The sequence below is a fragment of the Olea europaea genome, chromosome 11 (genome assembly GCF_002742605.1).
Source record: "Olea europaea var. sylvestris chromosome 11, O_europaea_v1, whole genome shotgun sequence".
In the NCBI taxonomy this organism is placed as follows: Eukaryota; Viridiplantae; Streptophyta; class Magnoliopsida; order Lamiales; family Oleaceae; genus Olea; species Olea europaea.
The window spans coordinates 16,799,465-16,824,582 of NC_036247.1; the positions used below are offsets into that span (position 1 = coordinate 16,799,465).

The following is a 25,118-nucleotide window of genomic DNA, read 5'->3' on the forward strand; positions in this document are numbered from 1 at the left end:
AGAGAACTTGAAAACTAGTGCTATTCAAAATAATGGTTTTGGGAGTTGTGATATCAGGGGAACTCAGAAGGCTGCTTTTGAAAAGGATTTTCCAGCAATTGGAACTGAAGATAAGCAAATGGTGACTGGATTAGTAGAGCGGCATCCCCTGGTCAGAGCTCTTCTGTTCAAAATTACCTATTTGCAACTCAGGGTTGCTTGGTGGTGAGAAATGGACTTCTGCATTGGCAGAGGTGCCCGCTATTCTTGCCACCAATGGCACGTGTCACTCAGCTGTTCAGCAAAGTGCCAGTATGATTTCGACACCATCCTATGCGGCTTCTAGTTCATCAAGTCTTAATATGGCTGAAGCATTGTCACAGGCCCCCGCACGAGTTCATGCTGCTACTCAGGTACATAATTTATTTTTCTAATTACGTATTTGAGCAGTCATTTGGTGGTGTTAAAACAGATTAGTTGTGTTCATGTTTTGTTAATATCTCATGCAGCTACCTGATAAGAACCAGAGGCTTGAGGAATTGGCAATTAAGCAGTCCAGGCAATTGATACCTATGACTAGTTGTATTCTCTGTCTTCTTTCTGGGTTATTTAAGTGGGTTATTTCACTTCTTGGATACTCTTTGAACTGCTGTTACACCCCCCAACCGGGGAAAAAAAATGAAACTTAAATCAATATATATATATAGACATTTGAAGGTCTATGTTTGGTTTTGTTTTCTTGTACTTCTATGCTAGACGAAAAGCTGAACTTATTTTCTGACCTGATAAACCAAGATTGTCTATGCAAATAGGAAAAACACAATAATGAGGTTAAAGAAAATGCTTTGCTGGATAAGAAACTATAGTGTTTAGATTGGTGCTCTGCAACTTGTCCATTATATACTTGTTAAAAATTGCGTTTGTTATACTTATCCCTTGCTAGATCAGTTGTTTTCTTTTGTCCCTTTTCACTTGCGGAGTAACTTGTGCCAGAATTATCTTAGAATTAGTATATGCTAGTTTTCTTGGGACATATGCTATCCCTACCCACATTCATAAGGCCATCTGGATTCTTCGAGTCAGGGCACTAAAGTGAATGTGTGGATGCTAAATCTTTCCAATTTTAACATTCTTTCCAGGGCTCCTAATTCCGCTGATAAATCAAAACAATCAAAATACCTCTCATGCCGTAAAGTTTCTGTTCAATCTCGTGTTCGCCAAGTCAGATCTGATGCTCCAAATACCTCTCATGCCGTAAAGTTTCTGGTTCTGAAACCAGGACGTAAGAATAGTGTTGCATCTAGTCTGAATGGGAATGCAAATCGCAGAGTAGCTAACGGCTTGGCAACTGCTTTATTAATTCCAACTGCATCGAAGAGTTCAAACAATGCCATAGTTTCTGCTCTTGAAATCAAAGTTGCTGCCATGTCTTTAAATTCCATTCAGTTTCTGCTCTTGAAATCAAAGTTGCTGCCATGTCTTTAAATTCCAGAATGGCTGTCGATGATAGGCCATCCCAAACTCCATCGCAAAGCAGAAGTAATTTTTTTAATCTCGTGAGAGGAAAAGCCTCATCCAGCGCATCTGCCATTCTATCAGATTCAAGTTTGGCCACTTCATCTCCCAGTACAGATACATCTGGAGATATATCTAAAGGAGGTTGTGAGCCAGAAAGTTCTCGTGTGGCGGAAAATGGTAATGATATAAGCTGTAACGTTGATGCTCCTGACACTTCCAAGAAGACTCGAAAAATATCTGATTTTGGAGAGAACATATGTCCTAACGGAGCAATTTATCTTGGATTAAAAAGAGGCTGCGTTCCTTCGTTCTCTTGGTTGGGACGAAAATGGTGGGGAAGATGAAGGCCTCACTGAGGAGGAGAACAATACTTTTTATCAGGAGGGAATCTTGCTTAATGTTTACTGTTCTATATGTTCTATATTTAATTGGACTCGTTATAGTCAATTATTACCGTAAGTTTTGTGTTGTTTGGAGTTAATGCGTGTAGGTTAAAAGCCTAAGTGAATTAAAGTTTTGCTACCTTCCCTTTGTATAGACATAGGAACCTTTCCTACACGAGGTAAAAACCGTGCTGGGAATTATAACACCAACGAGAGATTATAAGAAAGTAAAAACGAAGACGGAAAGGCAAAACTGAACCATTTGCATGAGCTACATTCAGTTCCAGGAACTTATGCACGGTGATCACTTGTTGCCTGCATAGTTGATTAAAGGAATGTGGTTATCTATTTTATTTCTGTTTTTAACTCCACAGTACATGAATAGGTGGTCGGCCCAAATGCACAATGCTGTGTGAGTTTCGTGCTGCTGTTCCAGGCATTTATTGTGCTGAATCAACTCCTGATGTCAAAAAGTTCTTTGGTACTACAGTTTTCTTGGCAGACTGTTAATTTCTATGTTCTTTGTTTATTTTGGGTAGAAAGACATAAAATAAAATTCTCGTTCCTTAGATTTGAAGCTAACCTGCTTGAACATGTTGCAAAAAAGGAGGCTAGGGAATGCACTTGGCTCAGCTTTTTGACGTATTTTATCCTTTTCCGTCATATTTTTCTGGTAAATTATATGGGATGAAAAGAAATAGATGTCAAAAAGTTCTTTGGAACTACAGTTTTCTTGGCAGACTGTTAATTTCTATGTTCTTTGTTTATTTTGGGTAGAAAGACATAAAATAAAATTCTCGTTCCTTAGATTTGAAGCTAACCTGCTTGAACATGTTGCAAAAAAGGAGGCTACGGAATGCACTTGGCTCAGCTTTTTGACGTATTTTATCCTTTTCCGTCATATTTTTCTGGTAAATTATATGGGATGAAAAGAAATCGGAATATTAGTTATGGTTTTACCTTCAGTTTTTTAACTCTTCACCTGAACCATCGTTCTTCATTTAGTAGTTTATCTTTGATTATTTATGTCATTGTATTTTTAAGCTTGCACGGAAAGATTGTTGAATTGAAAATTCTCGTGTTACTAATCCCAAATTTGGTAATATTGATACCTATGACTAGTTGTATTCTCTGTCTTCTTTCTGGGTTATTTAAGTGGGTTATTTCACTTCTTGGATACTCTTTGAACTGCTGTTACACCCCCCAACCGGGGAAAAAAAAATGAAACTTAAATCAATATATATATAGACATTTGAAGGTCTATGTTTGGTTTTGTTTTCTTGTACTTCTATGCTAGACGAAAAGCTGAACTTATTTTCTGACCTGATAAACCAAGATTGTCTATGCAAATAGGAAAAACACAATAATGAGGTTAAAGAAAATGCTTTGCTGGATAAGAAACTATAGTGTTTAGATTGGTGCTCTGCAACTTGTCCATTATATACTTGTTAAAAATTGCGTTTGTTATACTTATCCCTTGCTAGATCAGTTGTTTTCTTTTGTCCCTTTTCACTTGCGGAGTAACTTGTGCCAGAATTATCTTAGAATTAGTATATGCTAGTTTTCTTGGGACATATGCTATCCCTACCCACATTCATAAGGCCATCTGGATTCTTCGAGTCAGGGCACTAAAGTGAATGTGTGGATGCTAAATCTTTCCAATTTTAACATTCTTTCCAGGGCTCCTAATTCCGCTGATAAATCAAAACAATCAAAATACCTCTCATGCCGTAAAGTTTCTGTTCAATCTCGTGTTCGCCAAGTCAGATCTGATGCTCCAAATACCTCTCATGCCGTAAAGTTTCTGGTTCTGAAACCAGGACGTAAGAATAGTGTTGCATCTAGTCTGAATGGGAATGCAAATCGCAGAGTAGCTAACGGCTTGGCAACTGCTTTATTAATTCCAACTGCATCGAAGAGTTCAAACAATGCCATAGTTTCTGCTCTTGAAATCAAAGTTGCTGCCATGTCTTTAAATTCCATTCAGTTTCTGCTCTTGAAATCAAAGTTGCTGCCATGTCTTTAAATTCCAGAATGGCTGTCGATGATAGGCCATCCCAAACTCCATCGCAAAGCAGAAGTAATTTTTTTAATCTCGTGAGAGGAAAAGCCTCATCCAGCGCATCTGCCATTCTATCAGATTCAAGTTTGGCCACTTCATCTCCCAGTACAGATACATCTGGAGATATATCTAAAGGAGGTTGTGAGCCAGAAAGTTCTCGTGTGGCGGAAAATGGTAATGATATAAGCTGTAACGTTGATGCTCCTGACACTTCCAAGAAGACTCGAAAAATATCTGATTTTGGAGAGAACATATGTCCTAACGGAGCAATTTATCTTGGATTAAAAAGAGGCTGCGTTCCTTCGTTCTCTTGGTTGGGACGAAAATGGTGGGGAAGATGAAGGCCTCACTGAGGAGGAGAACAATACTTTTTATCAGGAGGGAATCTTGCTTAATGTTTACTGTTCTATATGTTCTATATTTAATTGGACTCGTTATAGTCAATTATTACCGTAAGTTTTGTGTTGTTTGGAGTTAATGCGTGTAGGTTAAAAGCCTAAGTGAATTAAAGTTTTGCTACCTTCCCTTTGTATAGACATAGGAACCTTTCCTACACGAGGTAAAAACCGTGCTGGGAATTATAACACCAACGAGAGATTATAAGAAAGTAAAAACGAAGACGGAAAGGCAAAACTGAACCATTTGCATGAGCTACATTCAGTTCCAGGAACTTATGCACGGTGATCACTTGTTGCCTGCATAGTTGATTAAAGGAATGTGGTTATCTATTTTATTTCTGTTTTTAACTCCACAGTACATGAATAGGTGGTCGGCCCAAATGCACAATGCTGTGTGAGTTTCGTGCTGCTGTTCCAGGCATTTATTGTGCTGAATCAACTCCTGATGTCAAAAAGTTCTTTGGTACTACAGTTTTCTTGGCAGACTGTTAATTTCTATGTTCTTTGTTTATTTTGGGTAGAAAGACATAAAATAAAATTCTCGTTCCTTAGATTTGAAGCTAACCTGCTTGAACATGTTGCAAAAAAGGAGGCTACGGAATGCACTTGGCTCAGCTTTTTGACGTATTTTATCCTTTTCCGTCATATTTTTCTGGTAAATTATATGGGATGAAAAGAAATCGGAATATTAGTTATGGTTTTACCTTCAGTTTTTTAACTCTTCACCTGAACCATCGTTCTTCATTTAGTAGTTTATCTTTGATTATTTATGTCATTGTATTTTTAAGCTTGCACGGAAAGATTGTTGAATTGAAAATTCTCGTGTTACTAATCCCAAATTTGGTAATCTTAATTTGTTGTTATTGGTCGGAAAAGGAAAAATTGCAGCATCAATTTGCATTCTTCAAGTCAATATATGGCATGTTTGGTTAGATTTGACGAGTGCTTATAAACAAATAATAATAAAAGACACATGTACAGAGGGGATCAAGCTATAATCCTGTTTAAAATACCAAATATACAGGTACAAGGTTTAACAGTTCGCAGCAATGAAGGAGAGTTTTGCATGTACCAAGTTATTCTGAATTACAAGTCCAATACATCAGACCACTGCACAAAAATTCAGATTCCAAAAGAAGAATATCAAAAATTTGAACAGTAAAGCAAGATATTCGATATAAATCTACTTAAACTCCATACTTGCATTGCCAAATCACTTGCTATTTGTTTTTCTCAACATGTGTGTGCGAGTGTCCTGTTGGATTCGACCAAATATTTTGGATCTACTAATTTCATCACGTTCTGTCTTAGATGGAGATTATAGACCTACTCAGTTTGGACCTTTCAATGGATAAAATACATAATCATAATAAAGAATATAAAGGGCAGAACTTAGAAAAAATCAGATCAATTTCCTTTTACGCCAAACCTTAGGCATCACCACTAGATATGAACAGAAAAGGTAGAGGGCGACTATGGTAACTTCCAATCAAACTAAAAACAAGTTACCTTATTAATACAAACACACATTGAAGAACACCAGCAACTCCTGTCCATGCTGAAGGGCCAGTCTTCACCAGAGCATCTTGTATCAATAGGCCAACCGAAGCTGCCAATGAAATGAAGGATACAATGTACGCTATGAAAAGCCAAAGTTTCCCTCTGCAGTTCAAAGAAACAAGAAAAGCTAAAGAAAAACTCTTGACATCTTCAACAAAGTAAATATTTTGCATAGTTTACAACAATCTCAACTTAAACAAATGGATGAAATTAGAGAAGGGAACAGACACAGGAATACGATTGTTTACTTGTGAGCAAATGGTTTGTAGGATTTGGTCAAGGGATTCAGCTCAACTCTCATCATCAAAGAGGGGGAGAACAGATAGATTTAGAAAAATCACAAGAATTTCATAATATGCATGTTTAGCTGCCGGATTTCAACTCATTGGGATATGCATGTGCTAGAAAGTTAAACTCATTGGGATACGCATGAGCTTAGGATAGAGATTTGTATTTCATTTCAAACTCACCTGGACAACAAAATTTCTTACCACAAGGACCGTGAAAACTTGGTGTTCTCCTTATTTATTTTCTTTGAGGCTACTTTTTTAGCATTTCAGCTTATGCAACTAACATAAACTAAAACCATCGATGCAGAAAAATGTCTTCGAATTTGCTAATTAATCAGCAAAAACAATCTCCCAAATATACAAAATTCGACATGAACTACTAACGATACGCGAGTATACCATAATTGCTAATGCTACTAACCTCCATTCGCCCTCGTCATATGGGGAGTATTGATCAATAACGTCATCTGATGTGTGTGCGCGTGTCCTGTTGGATTCGACCAAATATTTTGGATCTACTAATTTCATCACGTTCTGTCTTAGATGGAGATTATAGACCTACTCAGTTTGGACCTTTCAATGGATAAAATACATAATCATAATAAAGAATATAAAGGGCAGAACTTGGAAAAAATCAGATCAATTTCCTCCTACGCCAAACCTTAGGCATCACCACTAGATATGAACAGAAAAGGAAGAGGGCGTCTATGGTAACTTCCCATCAAACTAAAAATAAGTTACCTTATTAATACAAACACACATTGAAAAACACCAGCAACTCCTGTCCATGCTGAAGGGCCAGTCTTCACCAGAGCATCTTGTATCAATAGGCCAACCGAAGCTGCCAATGAAATGAAGGATACAATGTACGCTATGAAAAGCCAAAGTTTCCCTCTGCAGTTTAAAGAAACAAGAAAAGCTAAAGAAAAACTCTTGACATCTTCAACAAAGTAAATATTTTGCATAGTTTACAACAGTCTCAATTTAAACAAATGGATGAAATTAGAGAAGGAAACAGACACAGGAATACGATCGTTTACTTGTGAGCAATTGGTTTGTAGGATTTGGTCAAGGGATTCAGCTCAACTCTCATCATCAAAGAGGGGGAGAACAGATAGATTTAGAAAATTCACAAGAATTACATAATATGCATGTTTAGCTGCCGGATTTCAACTCATTGGGATATGCATGTGCTAGAAAGTTAAACTCATTGGGATACGCATAAGCTTAGGATAGAGATTTGTATTTCATTTCAAACTCACCTGGACAACAAAATTTCTTACCACAAGGACCGCGAAAACTTGATGTTCTCCTTATTTATTTTCTTTAAGGCTACTTTTTTAGCATTTCAGCTGATGCAACTAACAAACTAAAACCAATGATGCAGAAAAATGTCTTCCAATTTGCTAATTAATCAGCAAAACCAATCCCCCAAATATACAAAATTCGACAATAACTACTAACTATACGCGAGTATACCATAATTGCTAATGCTACTAACCTCCATTCGCCCTCGTCATATGGGGAGTATTGATCAATAACGTCATCTTTCTTAACGGAATTGAACATCAAAGCAGCCAATGACGCAAATATTCCTGCAAAACAAAACGCGTTAAAATCAAACCGATAAATTCAATTAATTAAAGAAAAAGCCAGGCACGTACCTGGAAGGTAGTGGACGAAGGAAACTTTAACAGAGCTACAAACGACGGCATCGACCCAAAACCACCAACCGGCGCCGAAGACTGCTCCGGCGACTCCAGGACCGAATATGACCCACAACTCCACTATATCCATTTATAATGATAATCTCAACGGTGATCTTATTATTCAATCGGGAATTGATAATCTTTGATTCGATCGAAAAGGAACTATTTGAATTATGGATTCGATTCGATTTGATTGATTCCAGATTGCCCTAGAAGTGTAGGATTTTGATATGTATATTTAGTTTTCGAAAAAGCGTTTGGTAATATTACGCATCAAGTAATTTTGTTACTATTAAGATACAATTGAGGCCAAGTTCAAATTTTTACGAGCCTATACAAGTTTACTCGAAGTTTTAATAAAAAAAATGTCAATAATTTATCAAATAAATTAATCAGTCAAACATTTTCGACACGTAAAATCAATGATTTCTTGATCATGAGCAGCTACAGTAAAAATATTACTGATACAATAAGATCTGATCACATTTTTTTAGAACATAACACGTGGCTTAAATTGTAGTACACATACAAGTAATTTTTATTTCGTTTTTTCAATAGCATAAAAGTAATTTTTTGAATTAAAACAAATTATAAAATTAAAAAAAATTATTTTTATATTAAAAGATTCAATTCCAATAAATATTAACCAACAAAATTTATTGTATACTTGAAAGACTCGAAAATCCTCTTCACCTAATTTCATGTTCTTTCTTATTTTCAAGAAAATAGTTTCGACATAAGTTTTAGCTTTCCTTTTGTGTGAAATGAAGAAAATAGAGATGAAATAAATGTACTTTAAATATATTCAAATTTAGATTCAAATCAATTTTAAAAGAGAGTGCAATGACTCAAGTTTCATGTCCACGTATTACCTCATGTGTACTACTTGCTTCAAGAGAGTATATGCCCATTTTTTCTCATAAAATTCTTTCGTATTCCTCAATACGTAAGAGTTAATGACTTGGGTCATGATCTCCAAAAAGGACTGTATATAATAGTTTGCAACTTGGATCTAGGCCTCAATTGTTACAAGGAGTTTCATAACAAATGAATTGAGGATATTTGGTATGACGCTCTATGAGCCAAGAGCCAAACGCACACATATTTGATGCACAGTATTTGGAATATTATGGATTACATCTCCCAGAAAAGGGTATGATATATGCTTGTAACTCGTATCCATGTCTCCAAGAGAGCAAAATTTATAAGTACTTTCTGCTGTGACATTAATTTACAGCCAACAGTAAGAAAACCCAATTGCCAATTGCCTTAATGAGTAAACATGTTGAATAATTAAAATCCCCAACTATAAAATTATAAACACTATTGACCAGTCCATTGAGACCTGCGAGACAAAGACTTCTAATACGCCATTACTCATTGCAGCATAAGTGGTCTTCGATAGCACCTCTAAGGTCAAAAATCAAGTTTGTGAAGTCAGAAAAAAGGGTAATCATACCTTCACACAATTGCCAGCAGATCGTATCCTCAAAATTTCACCAAGCAAGCATTGAATCAGCAGTGTCAATCCAGCTGAAGACCCGACAGACTGCCTGCAATTCAATTTTGCCAACATTTATCAAGTTTCTCATGCATCATCCCAGTAGAGAAACAATTCGCAGTAAGAATAGGTAAACAAGAGGGATGCCAAGAAAATGTAAATCATTAAACCGAGAAATAAAAATTTCACCCACGAGTATTGTATACTAGAAATTATGTTTACTCTATTATCATTTTCTGCTGGGCCAAATCTTTTGTGAGTTCATATTTACACCAACTTTACAAAGCCCACAAGTAGGCAATACCTTCCGACAGATGTATACAATTACAAGAAGCAGAGCTTCCATTGCCCTTTTGAGAAGTAAAAAAGAAAGAAACAAAAATTTGGTTAAAAGAAGGAAAAAGCAACCTAACTAAACACATTGAGCCGCTTGAGATACATGCAACGGTAAAAAACCCCAGCCCACTGTACAGTGTACTCAGACATGCATGTACAACAAAGACATAAAACTTCCTCATCCCAACAATGAAAAGAGGGGGGCGGGGGAATATTCCACAATGGGAATTTCCAACATTAAACAATGCATCTAAGATTCTAAAGAATCAAGTCTCTCCATTTTGTTCTGCTGGGAAACAAAAATTTGGTTAAAAGAAGGAAAAAGCAACCTAACTAAACACATTGAGCCGCTTGAGATACATGCAACGGTAAAAAACCCCAGCCCACTGTACACAGTGTACTCAGACATGCATGTACAACAAAGACATAAAACTTCCTCATCCCAACAATGAAAAGAGGGGGGCGGGGGTAGGCAGCCCTTGTAGTGCCATGAAAGAGAATATTCCACAATGGGAATTTCCAACATTAAACAATGCATCTAAGATTCTAAAGAATCAAGTCTCTCCATTTTGTTCTGCTGGTTCTTGTGAACTTGAATCTGTAGTCTCCTTGTCCTTAGAAAGGGATCGAATGGGTACATAAACAAATCCTTTAGGTAACCGCTGATTCTTCATAGATGCTTGATCTGATGTCATCACCAACTCCTTTTCAAAAGTTTCAGTATGCTGCATTATGTTAAGTGCTAGTTAATATTTGGCTAATTCAATTATAAAATTTAGTAATTGACAAGATGATTAAAAGAAGGAAGAGAGAACTCAATCACAACCACCTCACAAACACATAGTCGGGGATTATCTCAAAAAGCTTTTAATAAAAGTTGCTGAAATGTGTGGTTAAAAAGTTAAATAAAAGTTGTGAGTCCCATGAAATGTATAGTTAAAATCAAAGTTTGACCAAGTGAAACACCGATAAAATTTTAGCAAAGTTTCATCAAACAAGCACTTACATTTCTATATTGTGACCGCTTGTCCACATCATCCAAAATATTCCGAGATGCAACAGAAAGTCTCTTAGGAATTTGCTTCCCAGAAAATGAAATCCTCTCAATAGGTTTTAGGGTTGAATGGTTTTGGGATGTAGAACTGTCATCTGTTTTTGGGTCATTGTCCATGGACATGGGAAGCTTAACCCGCCTTTTACCTGTAGTTGTGCTATCTACTGTCATGTCATCTGCTATTTGCACTGTTTCACTTCCTGGTTTGTAGTCATAGGTATAACCCTTGATTGAGGTTGTAGCTGATTCTGAACTAACATCAGTTTGATAAAAAGGATGACGAGCCAAAGCAGACAGAACAGAGTCTCGACTTGAAGCAAGAATACCATGTGAACAAAGAGCCAATTCACGCTGCAAAGTACAAAACAGAAGGAAATGATCGTTCAGCAGTTCAGGTGAAAGTGATGGAACCAGCAAAAAGGCCAAATCGCCAAAATTCTATATAGAAAAATGCAGCTGCACTACGCTTTGTTTGAAAGAAAACTAGAAAGAGGACCATGCAAGATGAGTAAATAGGGGAAGAAGATCTAGGTGGAGGTAAAGTTACAGTGGTAGGCAGAGGCTTACTTTCAATTTCTCTCGTCTGACGATTCTTTCACATAGAAGACGCAGTCTTTCCAATTCAACCTGCATAAAATAATCCATAGTACAGAGAGAACAAACCCATCAAATGAAGAGTTAAAGTAGCCACATATAATAACAGGTGATACGATAACATAAACCAATATACACTGCTGATATGTGGTCATTTCAAAAACAAAAGAGCCAGCCAAAGAAAATAAAACAAAGAATAATCAGGTAAATGAAAATTCAATTTGAATAAGATGAATAGCCATAGACACCGTCATCCATAAGAACAAATAGGAATAACACTTGACAACCAAATTGTGTATGACATACACAAAAGAACTGGAGCATTCCTTCTCTTCATGTTTTAGAAATTCCAAACGAGCAGATTAATACCAATACTATTAACACATTCATTGAAATAACAAAAGAAAAAGGGGAACGTAGAGAGTTGGATTCTGTCGGTACAGATTAAGAGCACATAAAATAGAAAAGGGTACATGCACCTCCCAAAGGGCTAATAGTAGGTAGAAGATACAAAGTTCTGAAAATAACATTTGTCCTCCCCTCAGCGTTGAGATGGAATAGACAATATTCCTAAACGATCGTTCAATGGTGAACCAACTCATCTTCCCACCAAGCCAACTGCAACCCCCTTCGTCTTTTTACCAAGTGCTAAAATCTCCATGATGACATATTAATAAGCCACGATCCAATCGCAAAAGAGAAACTCTCTCCTTCCAATCCATCTCTATAAATTCAATACATCATCATCAAAGGTCCACGCCACCGCCGCCGCCGCCGCCGCCACCATCACACACCAAGAAGCTTGAAAACCTGAAGCAGCCCCAAAATTGTTGGCAAAAACTATTCAAAGCAGCCTTTCATTCATTTCCCCATCTCAGCTCTGAGAGCTAACCACTTCCATTCCATCTCTCACCTCAGCCATTGAACTTCACTCGTTATAGTTGATAATTCATCAACTTCAATCATCACTGCAGCTCAGTCTGCCACCAAGAAGCTTGAAGACCTGAAGTTGAAGCGGCCACAGAATTGTGCCAAAAACTATTCAAAGCAACCTTCCATTCGTCTCCCCATCTAAGGTCTTGCCGCCGCCATCACACACCAAGAAGCTTGAAAACCTGAAGCAGCCCCAAAATTGTTGGCAAAAACTATTCAAAGCAGCCTTTCATTCATTTCCCCATCTCAGCTCTGAGAGCTAACCACTTCCATTCCATCTCTCACCTCAGTCATTGAACTTCGCTCGTTATAGTTGATAATTCACCAACTTCAATCATCACTGCAGCTCAGTCTGCCACCAAGAAGCTTGAAGACCTGAAGTTGAAGCGGCCACAGAATTGTGCCAAAAACTATTCAAAGCAACCTTCCATTCGTCTCCCCATCTAAGGTCTGAGGGTTATCAACTTCCGTTTCATCTCTCACCTCAGTCATTGAACTTCCCTCGCAATAGCAATCGCTGCTCATTAATAGTAACTGCTGACCAGCACTTGAAAAGTACCACCGCTATAATATCACACTACAATAACCCATTAACTTAGATCACTGTTGCCGCTCGGTCTGTCACTAACCATATACAATCAAATTTCCCCGAGTCATCAAGTGATGAAGATTCTAATGGATATTCTTAAAGAACTTTCCATACATAAAAACATTAATTCTTAGGAACAAGTACATAATATATTTTGATTTGTTTTAATTTATTTGATAAAGTTTAGATTTATTTATTTTCATAATTATTAGAATAAAACTAGGAAATAATCCATAAATATTGGTTTGGTAATTTCCATTTCTACCCTCTCTCCCAATCTACATCAACATTTTGGTTTATCAGCTCCCAAAAAAGCTATCGTCAAAACTAAGACTTGCAGTGTCAAGGGAGATCAAGAAGATAGAGCAGAAATCATACCTCAATGAAAATTACATCCAAGCCTTTACATTTATAATGTTTAATTCTTCGTTATTAGACTAGACTGGATACTGACCTTATCAAGTCACCGGCTCAACCAATGGATGACTGCTGAGATAAGTGGGAAAATGTCTAGATAAAATATTTAAAGCTTTTGAAGATTCACATTATTTTTACTTTTTCATGGTAAATTATAAGTTTTAAATGGATAATCGCTCATGAGAAAAGTACCATATTTGTTATTTTATTTTGTACGTCATGTTTCATCCCTCTCGCATGAAGACATAACTTATATACACTTTTTGACGTTATATTTATTTAATGTTGATTCGAAAATGATATTGTGAATCGTCCTTTGACAATTTCCTACTCTACAAATTGCTTAAAAGTTACAATGCTCATATATTATCTTAATTTTACTTTTCTATTGAACATCTTTAGTTAGGTTAATTTCAGTTACAATCAATTTCTCTACATTTTAGAATATAATTTACTCTATTGCACGGACACTTAAACTAGGATGACGCGTTCGTGTCAAGCATGTATACCGATACTCTCGAACACTCCACCATAGTCATTTTTCTTTGTTTATCAAAAATATTATATATTTTTAACTCAAAATTATTATTAAATAACAAATCAAACTTATATTTAAAATATTTCAACAAAAAAATAATTGATAACAGGTATAAAACAAAATTTATATTATATAAAGAAATATTTTTACAATACCCAAAATAAGTCATTTAAAATTATGGAAGAACAAGTCAGTGGTTAACCCAGTAATCGGTTAGGTCTGGGCTGTCGGTCGGTTTGATTGTGCACAGGTCCAAGCAAGCAACAGGACTGGGAATAGGTTGGACTATTAATGGTCGGTCTGATTGTGAACATGTCCAAAAGAGTAACCGGACCATGTCTAGTCCAGTTAACTGCTTTTCCAGCTAGACCGGCCGTTTATTATAACTATGGCTTCACTTTATTGCTCTATTATAAAATCTAGTCAACATATCTGAAGAGATAGACTTGACTAGTTTATACAGAAACATCTTTGGGAAGATAAATAATTAACACGGGCAAAATAAAAATGATACATGCAGTGCCAGTGAGTACAACTTGCACCAAAATGCTCTGTTATAAATTATAACATGCATGTAGTTATGGTCACATACCCTGATTTGTTTAAGACCCTTAAATTCTTCGAGTCCACACCTCTGAATGTCAGGCTGCAGGAGTATATCAAGTAAAAACAATCAATGTTAGATTATTAACAGACAATGAGGACAAATAACCAGGGAAAATAAATAAATAAATAAAATAAAATAAAATAAAATTTCAACCTTCGATCTCTGTTCTATGCTATGTTTTTCACAATAAGCCTTGTGCTGCAACTTGCCTCCTTCAGTCCTCACATTCATGTAGAAACCAGCACTTCTAGCACAAGTAGGATGGAAGGTGCTCTGACAGTGACCATGACTACACTGAAGATTGACAAAAATAACTTAAGTTCCCTGACGAAGAAAATTAAATAGCTCGACAAAGAACTTAAAAAGGTAAACCACAACTCTTGGAAATCTTCACCTTCAGGCAGACACCATGTTTCCGGAGGCACACAATGCACAGTTCACTTCCCCTGCACACTGTTTCCTGGTAACATAACAGAACAAACAACAGTAATAAATACGGGTTAGACAGTCTAGGATTACATATACAAATGTGCCTCAAATTGTAAATTCACTTACCATTCCCTCAATAGGATTTATTTGACCCCTTCTAAATGTTGAATCTAACACCCACTATCATGAGAAAAGTAAAACAAACACTTGATGAAAATGAAAAGAGGATGACATTGCGAGATGGTGGTGAATGAGTAGCAAAAGATGAAAGAGGATTATTTACTTCAGCACAGAACGCGTGAATCCATTGACCATCAACTGACTTTCTAAAAGCACCTGCAGTCCCACCACATAGACCACATTCTGCAACAAAATAAGGCTTCTCCCAGGAATTAGTAGCTGGAGGTCCAGAGCTTTGAGAAGAAAACAAGTTTTCACATAATTCACAATGCCATGGCCCTGTTGAGCTTTTGATACTACAATAACAATCTATGTGAACTGCAACCTACCAGACAAAAAGCAAGAATTATGCATCAGAAACAGAACTAAGAAAAAGTAAATATCAGTGGTGTAAATATGATATGTTAAGAGTAAAACCTTGCATTTTGAACAGACTAAAATTGGATTGAGAAATGTCTCGGACCGACTGCAGATATCACATGTCCGAGTATGCTCTCTAGAAAAGTCTGGAGCTAACTGGAAAATATCAGAGTTCGTATCTGACAAAGGCCTTGCAACAGCGGATCTTGAAAAAATCTCTCTCACTCGAGGATTCTGCTGAGAGTATAACACGGACCTTCCATCAGATGCACTCATCTTTGGAAGATCCTGCCAAAAAATATGTATAAAAAAATAAATACTAGAGAAAAAAATAATAATAATATACATATATATACATATATACACATATATATATATACATACATATATATGTATATATATGTATGTATGTATGTATGTATGTATGTATGTATGTAATTTTATGATTCAATAAAGCACAAGCAGAAATACAACCTGCTGGAGTGCAGGTTCTTCAAGGGCATCTTTCCTAATGGATGATAGCCTAGAGGAAGCTGCAGCTGCAGCAGTTGCAGCAGCCAATACGGCCTGAGCTTCCTTATGCCGCCTTTCTTTTCTTCCCTGCTTTTTTGCTTCCCTAAGCTCATAGAGGTACTGACTAACACACACATCATCCCATTTTTGTTTTCCTGCCACATCAATCTCCTGTGGAAGAATCCTAACAACCTTACGTATCAAATCATCTGCATAGAAAGTAACAAAAAGTGATACGGTAAGATACCACAAGCTATCACACAAATCCAACAAAAAAATGCACACAGAAATTTAAAACGGAACAGTGCCCAAATTAATAGGAGACATGTTAAAACAGGACAAAGTACAGACCACTAAAGTGTTTCCTGGCAACAGCATTACGAAGCAGTCTGTGCTGATAATAGATAAGCTCCCCTTCTACTTCATCTTCTGGAGACAGTTTTAAGAGACCCACATTTCTCGCCTTGACCAACAGATCAAGATCTACTCCATCGCACTTGATAGTCTGATCACCAGGAGTTGATTGTAATTTGTGATTATTACAGCAAAAGCCTGAACTAGACGAGGCTTCTAAGTGTGTAACTTCTCTTTCTCCTAAGCCTGCCAAATTAAGTAACCACCCAACACCAACAAGATATGCCAAAGGAGCATCAGATGGGATCTTACAATCAGACTCACGACATGCAGTTTGGGATAGCATACCATTTTTTATTTGCATCAGTTTGCTGTATATAAATGGGTGTATGTAAGAATTGGACATAGCTTCCCAATTTCTACAAGACAAGAGAACATAAATTGTCAGTATTCTCACTAAATCACTGATACTGTTAGCTTAGAGTGGGGAAAACCAAAAGAAGAAGGCTATTGGCGACCACAAAGAATGCAGAAACCTCTTCTTGATCAATAATTCAATATGATAACTAAATGTCAAGTTGTAAAAATTACATCGGCAAGAGTGAAGGATTATTCTCCATATCAGAATTTGCAGGAGTATTCCGCTCAGTTGCTGTGGCCCCCCCAACTTGACAATCATCTGTATGACTTTGGCTCAAAGCTTTTAACGGCTCATCTGTCCATGCAGACAAGGTGAGCATGAAAAGCCAGAGAAGAAAAAAAAAAGAAAAAGAAAAAAGAAATATGGAAGCAAACCTCCTGCCCAAACCAAGCTACATAAACAATACACTCCCAAATAAAAACAGCAAATATTGGTATATCCCCTCCAAACAATCAAATTTACCATGCTTCACCTTTTTATACATCCCAAAAAAAAATTCTACACTTCACAGGCCATTCTACTCTTCAATCTTAATTCGTCATTACACCAACACTAGATATTGAAACTTAAAAGAAAAGCCCTTATATTATCACATTTTCAAAAATTCAGTATAGGGAATAATAAAAAAACAACTCGTGCGCCAATGTCTTAACACTGTTCACAGTAACCTGGTTTTGTGAAATGAAACAAATTATATGTTTCATTAAATCTTAAGTAATTTTCTTCAACAGTTAAAGAAGAAAGTACAGCCTTTTCATTGAAATTTCAATATGTTATATTTCATTCTACTAGTTTTGCAGATATACGTAATTTTTCCCCAAAAAAATTCAACAATTCAAGAAGAACAGGCTTTTCATAGAAATTTCATCAAGTTGTTTCATTCTGACAGCTTTGCAGATAACCGATTCTTGGCAAGGAAAAGCATCAATGTTTCATTGCTATCTTTATATCAATACTTTACATTATTATTTACTATTCCTTTTGGGTTCATTCCAATTATTACAGAAACAATATAAACCAAAGAACACTTCAAAAGAGCAAGGCTTAAAATTAAATGTATAAAATGGAATTCCAGAAAACCAAAGAACAACATTACATGGGCGAACAGACCAACCACATTCAATTTTAAGAGAACTGTTTGCTGGATTATCTTGGTGCTGCGCTGGATTAGCCGTGATCTGCATAACATTGAAAATAAAATATAACTTCCATACAACACTGGACACCTTACAAGAACTGAAATAACACACACGGGTCTGGCATAAAAGTGACCATTGAAAATAATATTTTATGTGCTTTAACTAAAATGACCAAAAAAGCAGCTAATAGGAAAGTGAAACTAGTCTGAGTGAAAGAACTCATAAAATAATTAGTTCTGAAGTCGAAAACTCATTAGTAATACATATAGTTACCATCCATTTTTGAAACAGAAGGGATGCTTCGGCTTCAGGGATCAACAAGAAGATTATTTTACACAATATTCCAATGAATTTGTGTTTTAATCAAAAAATACCAGTTTTACTGTTTAGGTTGAACTTTAAATCACAAAAACAATTCTTGAAATGAGAACAGCAAAAAATAAGTGGCTTGAAGTCGCAAAAAGTCCAGAGGAGCAAAAAATCAAACCATCCAATTTTCTTTAAAATGAAAGTAATATGGTTTAGTCTATTAAGATAAAAATACATAAGAGACAGGAGCAGGTTATTGTTTTAAAACCATTTGTATGTGAACCATTAATTACAGAAAATAGGAAAACCTTCGATAGAATACATGTGAATCCATGGTCATTTGACTTCCACATAGGCTATACTAAACAAGTTTACTTCGATTTATCTATAATTGTCATCACAAAAACAAACAAAACATCCAATAAGAAATACCTTCTTGGTTCCATCAAGAACATACTCCCCACCTAGACCATTTGAGTCTTCCCCATCAAAAAGGCCATTTTCAACATCAGCCTTTATTATTCCATCATCATTAATCTTTTCCTTAGAAAAGCTTAAATGCTCATCTTTCACAATCCGAATGTTGCTCTTTGTTCTTCTTCGAGGTGGAACAGATTTAACAGGGACAACATCAGAGATATCAGATTCCTCCACGAAAACAGCACCTACACCATCAGCTACATTGACCCCATCTTTTGGAGGTACTCCACATCGCATTTTCACTTTCAGAGTTTTCTGAAAGCTGCTAATATAAGCATGATTTCTCAACCAATTCATTATTTTACATTGCAACTCAGGAACCATATGATTATCCTGCACAAATGTAAAGGCAATTAAAATGCTATACCTCCAAGCATAAACCAGATTTTTCTTTTCAAGTTAAGATTTACAAAAAAATAAATAAATTGATTACACCAGAATCAACCTACGCGAATAGGTAGGCAGGCAAGCATCAGATGCAACTGGCTTGCATTTTAATCAAATGATTCACCCAAAAATAGGAAACAGACAAGGAAAATGACGAAAATGCACATTACAATGAATATTTTGCTCAGTAAATCAGGTGATACACCAATCTCCGAAGCCACGTTTCTTAAATCAACTTTTCCCAGATCAATTAACTGCGAAAAACAAGGAGATAATTCACTAAACAAACAAAAACTCCAGCACTTAGTGCTAATATACTCACAATTTCAATACCTTCTTCAGTATCCTGATAAAATTCAAAGAATCACAAGCATTGACATATTTGTTACTGTTCCTATCCAATGCATCATTATCTACAGGGTGCTGTGCATCACCACTTTCCAGCTGAGATTTGGCATTTGACCTATTATCTAACAATTGTTCATGCAATATATTACCATCCAGCTTGCTTCGATCCACATCAGTTGTTTTAATATGATCGCCCAATTTATCACCATTACTTTGGCCAGTTTGTAACTTGCGAGGCTCGTTTGCTGTCGATGCCATCTGTTGATGCATTACGTTAGAAACAGAATCAACTGCTAAAGAAGTATCTCCAGTCTGTTGAGCTCCACGGTTATTCTGGGCCTTTGAATGTTTCAAGCAAAATGCACGTAACTCAACCTAAAATATACAGGCAGTGAAGAAACTATGAACAAAAGCAAATATAAAACATTTAATAAATTTTCTCTAACAACATGAAGCATTCCTCTTGCTAACTCCATTTTAACATAACCTTTACCAATCTGCATAGTGTCAACCACAATTTGGTTCCTGAAGTAATTTGCACCAAAATCCCACAAGGGAGCAAACCGAAGAAACCATTTTTGGTGGATTACATTTGATAAGAATTTAAAGCCTATAACCAAACACCATATGCCAAAAAGAAGGAAGCAAACAGAAAAACATATTCTGTTATTCAGCAATTATAAGATTCAGTCGTAATAGGACCGACCATTGCATGTATATTCAAATAAAGATGCAGAAAAATATTCTGCAATTCAGCAATTATAAAATACAATCATCATTTGACCATTACAAGAAAATTGAACCTAACTATGACAAACACCAAAGCGGACCAATTTAGTTAATAGGGAAACCCTATTAGCTATAGTCGAGTACAAATCATTAATTGCATAGCAATATGTGACTTTCTAACAAAATGCTGAATATCCCCATTAATGCAATCTTCGAATACCAGCTTTCAAAAATAATATAACTAAGATAACATGAACAAAACGTACATGTTCTTTTAAAGAAACAGATTGTGGAAATCTCCCAATAACACAACCATACATAAATTGCTGCTTCTGGTAAAATTATATAATGATGTTTATTGTAATTTTGAAAATTGTCAAGAAATAATAATAATAAAGATTTTCAAAATTGATATATCTGATTGAATCTTAAGCGTGATGAAAATTTAATTAGACAGCTACCATGTCAGCATTCTACAAAGGTGAAGTGAATTAACACATAAAGAGAGAATAATTTCCCAAAAGCGTAAAACACGATTCCTCAAATCAGAGGCCTTTAATGCATAAGACTCATTTATTAGGACACAATTTAATTAACAAAATTGTTCCGTGCTTGAAATAAGATAAAAGAATTCTAATATTAAATTCTATATTTTGCAGTCCTTATCGTCTAGACCTGGGGTTTTAGACAGAAACAATAAGGGTCAGTTTGATTACAATAATGAAATTTGGGTAGAAAGAGAACAAATTCCAAGGAATTGAATGGCCTGAAATTTGTTTTACTAAGAATTGCTAATTAAATGTGTTTTATTGGTATAATTTTTTACTTGAAAAATATTGAAATTTTGGATCTTTTAGTGTTCGTTTGACTTTGTTTTTCATAAAAATTATCATTAAAGGATAGAATTTATTATAACTGGGGATAAAAGTTGTTTCAACTGCCCCAAAAAAACCCGAAAAACCAAAAACCACCAAACCCATAGGAAAACCAATTCCTCAAAAAGGTGGAAAAGGGGGGTCACGTGACCAATTGCAAAGAAAATTTGGCCAATCAAACATGCAAAAAGGTGGAAAATGGAATTAAATTTCCTATTTCCATGGAAAATTTGTGCTATCAAACAGGGCCTAAGAAGCAACAAAAAAGAAAACCAGAAATGATACTTCTGAAGTGCAGCGAGATGTCAAGAACTGTATGGCGACAGAAGAATGTGTTTTGTAGAGAACTGTATTTGACTATGTAATCTTAAGGATCTATACAGTGTATCTAACCATTTTACAGAAAATTTATCACAACGGAATACGTAGAATTCCCTTTTAGTATAGTTAGTATATCCTTTGTTTAAATAGGTAAAAGAACTTGAAGAAGATGTAATCTATAGTATTAGAGCGGGTCAATAAAAAGGAGTGCTACAAGGATTCTATGAGATATGATCTATAGGAAGATCCCCATAAGCTTAAAAGGTTTTTGTGGAAAGCGGTTGATGCTACTGTGTGCGTGTTGGACTATTAAAGAACAAAATGTAAACAAGAAAAAAATAGCAGAAATGAAGATCTTAGGATGGAAACGTAACCATATAAAACTGAATATAATAAGAAAGAGATTATAACTTAAGCAAACATAGCACTCATTGAAGATAAATTATCAGAAGAACAAGTAACCATGGCATGCTATGAAGCACTCACACGGACATGTGCGTCCAATAAGATAAATTCTTTAAAATTCTTCATTTATATAGTATAAATTTAATTTTATATTTGTTATTAATTTTCTTTGTAAAGGAGTACCTATTTGTTATTTACTAATAATTTGAGTTAGAAATATATAATATTTCTGATAAAAATAGAAAAATAATTATGGTAGAGTGTCGCTAACGCCTCGATGTTGCCCTAATTGAAGTGTCTATGCAACAGAGGGGGCATGTCTAAGATTTAGTCCCTGTTTTGTGCAGATAAGAATCAAATTTTTAGTAGATTTTAATAAAAGTTGATGAAATATGTGATTGAAAAAGTTAATCAAAGTTGTAGGACCCATGCAATGTACAGCTGAACCAAAGGCTTAAAAAGCCACCATGTAGCCATTAACATGAGATGTCGTGGTTGCATTGGATCCCTAAGTAGATGGCAGAAAAGATATGTATCTCATATCCAATAAAAATTTCTGTTGGATAAAAAAAGTGCATAATAAATACCACCAAAAGCCGGCTTAGTTTGTTATTTGACGTTGTTGCGGAAATGTTATCAATGCACTATACGAACGGCCAACTGATCTCAACACGTGGAAAAGGGCACACCCATTATATTGTGTATTAAATAGACAATTCAAAGAATATTCACACTCTTACTTTTGAAAAGCAACGCCAAGATTCTCTTGAAACCCTTGTTTATTTGTCAATCTAGAAATGAAATTGGAAAATCCAGGAGCCAGCCTGCAGGAACCTTTGGGAAATTGAAGATTGGCTGAACTTTAGGAAAATGAGAAAAGGCCAAACCAAGGTGGTAGAACCTTTGGCATCTAAAACCTAATATCACAAGCATTTCTTAACGTGCACAAAGCCAATTATTAAACAATTAAAGTCAGCACAAATTGTAGGAAAAATCAGTAGTAAAATCATAAACACCAACTACTATTGGCTTTTACAAAAGTCTGGATAATTAATTTTCATTAATTCATGCTTAGCTGATTAGTAAGGTGGTGAAGCATAATTTATTTTTTAGGAAATTGAAAGAAAAGATTAAAGGGGACCAGAGAAACAGGGAAAAACCAACAGAATAAACAGCAATTTTATCAGTTTGTATCTTCTTATTATGTTCACCTTTACAAAATGGTTTTACAAATAATAAGCCAGATTTCTCCAAAAGATCAAATTCGCGGATATCTAATTGTGAAAAACACAGGATAAGGAGGTCATACACAGCACCTATGCAGTACATTTCAAAATAAATCAAATAATCATAGATTCCAATTAAAGCAACATTCTTCTGTCCTGTCATCCAACAAAGAAATGTAGACTGCGGTTACATAAGGAAAGCAGCAGGACATACCGTTACTGCATCGAACACAGGCACCAAACTTATCCTTGCACAAATAACAAATTAACTTCCTTCGAGAGTCCTTTACTTCATCAAGATTCATTATTGGCTCCATTGTCCTAGTGTTCTCCAAATATAAGTCAGGTGTCCACTGGCAACAAAACAAGTGAGCAAACAATACCTCAGACCCCTCGCTCTCAATAGGGAAGCCTCTCTTTTGCACAGGCTTCAAAGCACCACCGGGCTTTGGACACAGCAAACACGGCCTCTCACTATTGAACCCCACATCATTCTTCCTCTTACACCATGCACACAACCAAGAACTATCAACGTCTTCCTGAACTCCATAACACCTCTGATGGACCACCATGGCACAAGAACTGCACTTAATCAAGCAATTCAACTGGTTGCCCGTGTCACCAAAACTACAGTAATGACATAACAAATCAGACCCTTCAACCGGATGAACCAGGAGAAGCTTCTCGAACCCTGCATCTCTGCCTAAAAGCTTCCGTTTCTTAGAGGGACGCTCCAAAGCCAAATAAACCTTATTCCTACATCCTAAGAGCCATTCTATTCCACTAAAAGATGAAGTGTCCTTTTCACAATTGTCACCCTCTTCTACATATTTTTCTTCTTTAGTAGCTGACTCCGTATTTTCTCCACCCAAACTCTCAACGTCCATAATATCCAGATCATTCTCTGCGTTCATTATTCCATCAACCTCATCCTTAACATCATGATCCATTTCAAATCCATTTGCTGAACTAGAACTATCATTTTGACAAGCACTTGCAAGCATGCTGTTGTAAACTGCATATCGAGTGAGCAAATTTTCACTATTATAAGAAGTAGGGACAAAGAAGAACTTCTCGTCGCCAGAGAACCTGACATTTGAGACCTTGTGGAGCCTCTCAACGTCCTCCACATTCAGTTCTCGAAAATACTCCTCGGTCTCAACCCAAATGTTACCTCCACGAGGCCGGCCCGAGACCGACGACTTCTTCTCTGAACCCAAATGCGACTTCTTTTGCCTTTTCCGACTATCGGAGTGTCTGTTTAAGAAATGAGACACCCCACTGGGAAGATTATAAGCACCCGATATAGGAGCTGAAAGAGCCTGAGAGTCGTCAGAATCAAAGGGAGAGCGGAAAGAGAGAGCTTTAAGAGCTTGAGTGTAGAAATCTGACTCAATTATGGGGGACGGGGGTAGTTTCGTAATTTTCTTGGAACTCGAGGGCTTTTCAGTAAATTCAGGTGTCAAATTAGGGCAATTATTACTATCTTGTTCTTTCGATTCGGTGGTTTCGGTGGTGGCTTGGGCAACCCTACCACCAGCCATGGTTTTCCGTCGCCTCTGACATCTGCGGCCACCACCAGTCATCGTCTTCACTGCCCACTTCCATCACCACCAACCCCGCAGCATTCCATTCCCTCGAAACCCTAACCTAATCCTAATCAAGTCAAATCAAATCAAAATTAAACCCACAGAATCAAATCCTCCTCTCCAGATACCCAAATATTCATCAAGAAATGAGAGAAATGCACGAGGATTATACAAATTCCTATTTTTATACGTTCTGGTGCATGTGCGGCGGGAGTTAGGGTTTTTTTTGGTTTGGGGGTAAAATTGTGAGTTTTTCAAATTTTGAGGGTCAGTTTTGTTTGGGATCCGTTTTTTGGATTTTCGCAATATAGAGAGAGAAAGAGAGTCGCGTTTTTTGGAGGCAGACAAGGGCGGTTCGTATTTAGAGAGATGGAGACTGAGTGTGTGACGTCATACACTTGGACTCATCCTCGAGGAGACTTTTTGACCGGGCCCAAAATATGTGTCACGCTCCAAGCGAGCAATTGCGTCACACGAGTATACATTTGTCATGTGGAATGATGTTATTGGTTGTGTTTTAATATTAGAGTGTGTTTGATTGTCAATATTTTCTTAGTTCTGGTCACGTAATCATATTTTTTTCAA

At 36.2% G+C, this 25,118-nt stretch overlaps 2 protein-coding genes across 3 annotated transcripts; both read right to left on the minus strand.

The window, feature by feature from the left end:
• Positions 1-5,264: 5,264 nt before the first annotated feature.
• On the minus strand, positions 5,265-8,197 carry LOC111403603 (transmembrane protein 50A-like). 2 transcript variants are annotated; one of them, XM_023032171.1, is made up of 4 exons: positions 7,855-8,197; positions 7,692-7,785; positions 6,932-7,031; positions 5,265-5,450 (listed from the first exon to the last, which is right to left on the minus strand). In XM_023032171.1, exons 1-4 carry the CDS (start codon positions 7,985-7,987, stop codon positions 5,427-5,429), a joined length of 351 nt encoding a protein of 116 aa, XP_022887939.1. In that variant the 5' UTR covers positions 7,988-8,197; the 3' UTR covers positions 5,265-5,426. The 2 variants fall into 2 exon arrangements, with proteins under 2 accessions (XP_022887939.1, XP_022887938.1); XM_023032170.1 differs by having other exon boundaries at positions 6,932-7,084; positions 7,855-8,192.
• A 1,846-nt stretch (positions 8,198-10,043) lies between these two features.
• Positions 10,044-24,848, minus strand: LOC111404530. Its single transcript, XM_023033322.1, has 23 exons — positions 23,069-24,848; positions 22,883-22,992; positions 20,579-20,590; positions 20,338-20,449; positions 20,095-20,133; positions 19,835-19,998; positions 19,374-19,763; positions 19,211-19,294; positions 18,606-18,986; positions 17,822-17,903; positions 16,896-17,019; positions 16,653-16,723; positions 16,302-16,550; positions 15,912-16,159; positions 15,495-15,725; positions 15,181-15,402; positions 15,024-15,077; positions 14,863-14,928; positions 14,622-14,762; positions 14,454-14,507; positions 11,358-11,417; positions 10,743-11,141; positions 10,044-10,461 (listed from the first exon to the last, which is right to left on the minus strand). Exons 1-23 carry the CDS (start codon positions 24,528-24,530, stop codon positions 10,291-10,293), a joined length of 4,926 nt encoding a protein of 1,641 aa, XP_022889090.1. The 5' UTR covers positions 24,531-24,848; the 3' UTR covers positions 10,044-10,290.
• Positions 24,849-25,118: the final 270 nt, after the last annotated feature.

Excerpts from the sequence above, each read along its gene's own strand:
- LOC111403603 (XM_023032170.1), bottom strand. The coding sequence starts at position 7,987 with ATGGATATAGTGGAGTTGTGGGTCATATTCGGTCCTGGAGTCGCCGGA. Across the intron at positions 7,786-7,854 it reads CTTCGTCCACTACCTTCCAG|GAATATTTGCGTCATTGGCT; the intron begins GTACGTGCCTGG and ends TTTGTTTTGCAG. Across the intron at positions 7,085-7,691 it reads TATGACGAGGGCGAATGGAG|AGGGAAACTTTGGCTTTTCA; the intron begins GTTAGTAGCATT and ends TTTAAACTGCAG.
- LOC111404530 (XM_023033322.1), bottom strand. The coding sequence starts at position 24,530 with ATGACTGGTGGTGGCCGCAGATGTCAGAGGCGACGGAAAACCATGGCT. Across the intron at positions 15,403-15,494 it reads TAGTCTGTTCAAAATGCAAG|GTTGCAGTTCACATAGATTG; the intron begins GTTTTACTCTTA and ends TTTGTCTGGTAG. Across the intron at positions 15,078-15,180 it reads TTCACGCGTTCTGTGCTGAA|TGGGTGTTAGATTCAACATT; the intron begins GTAAATAATCCT and ends TTCTCATGATAG.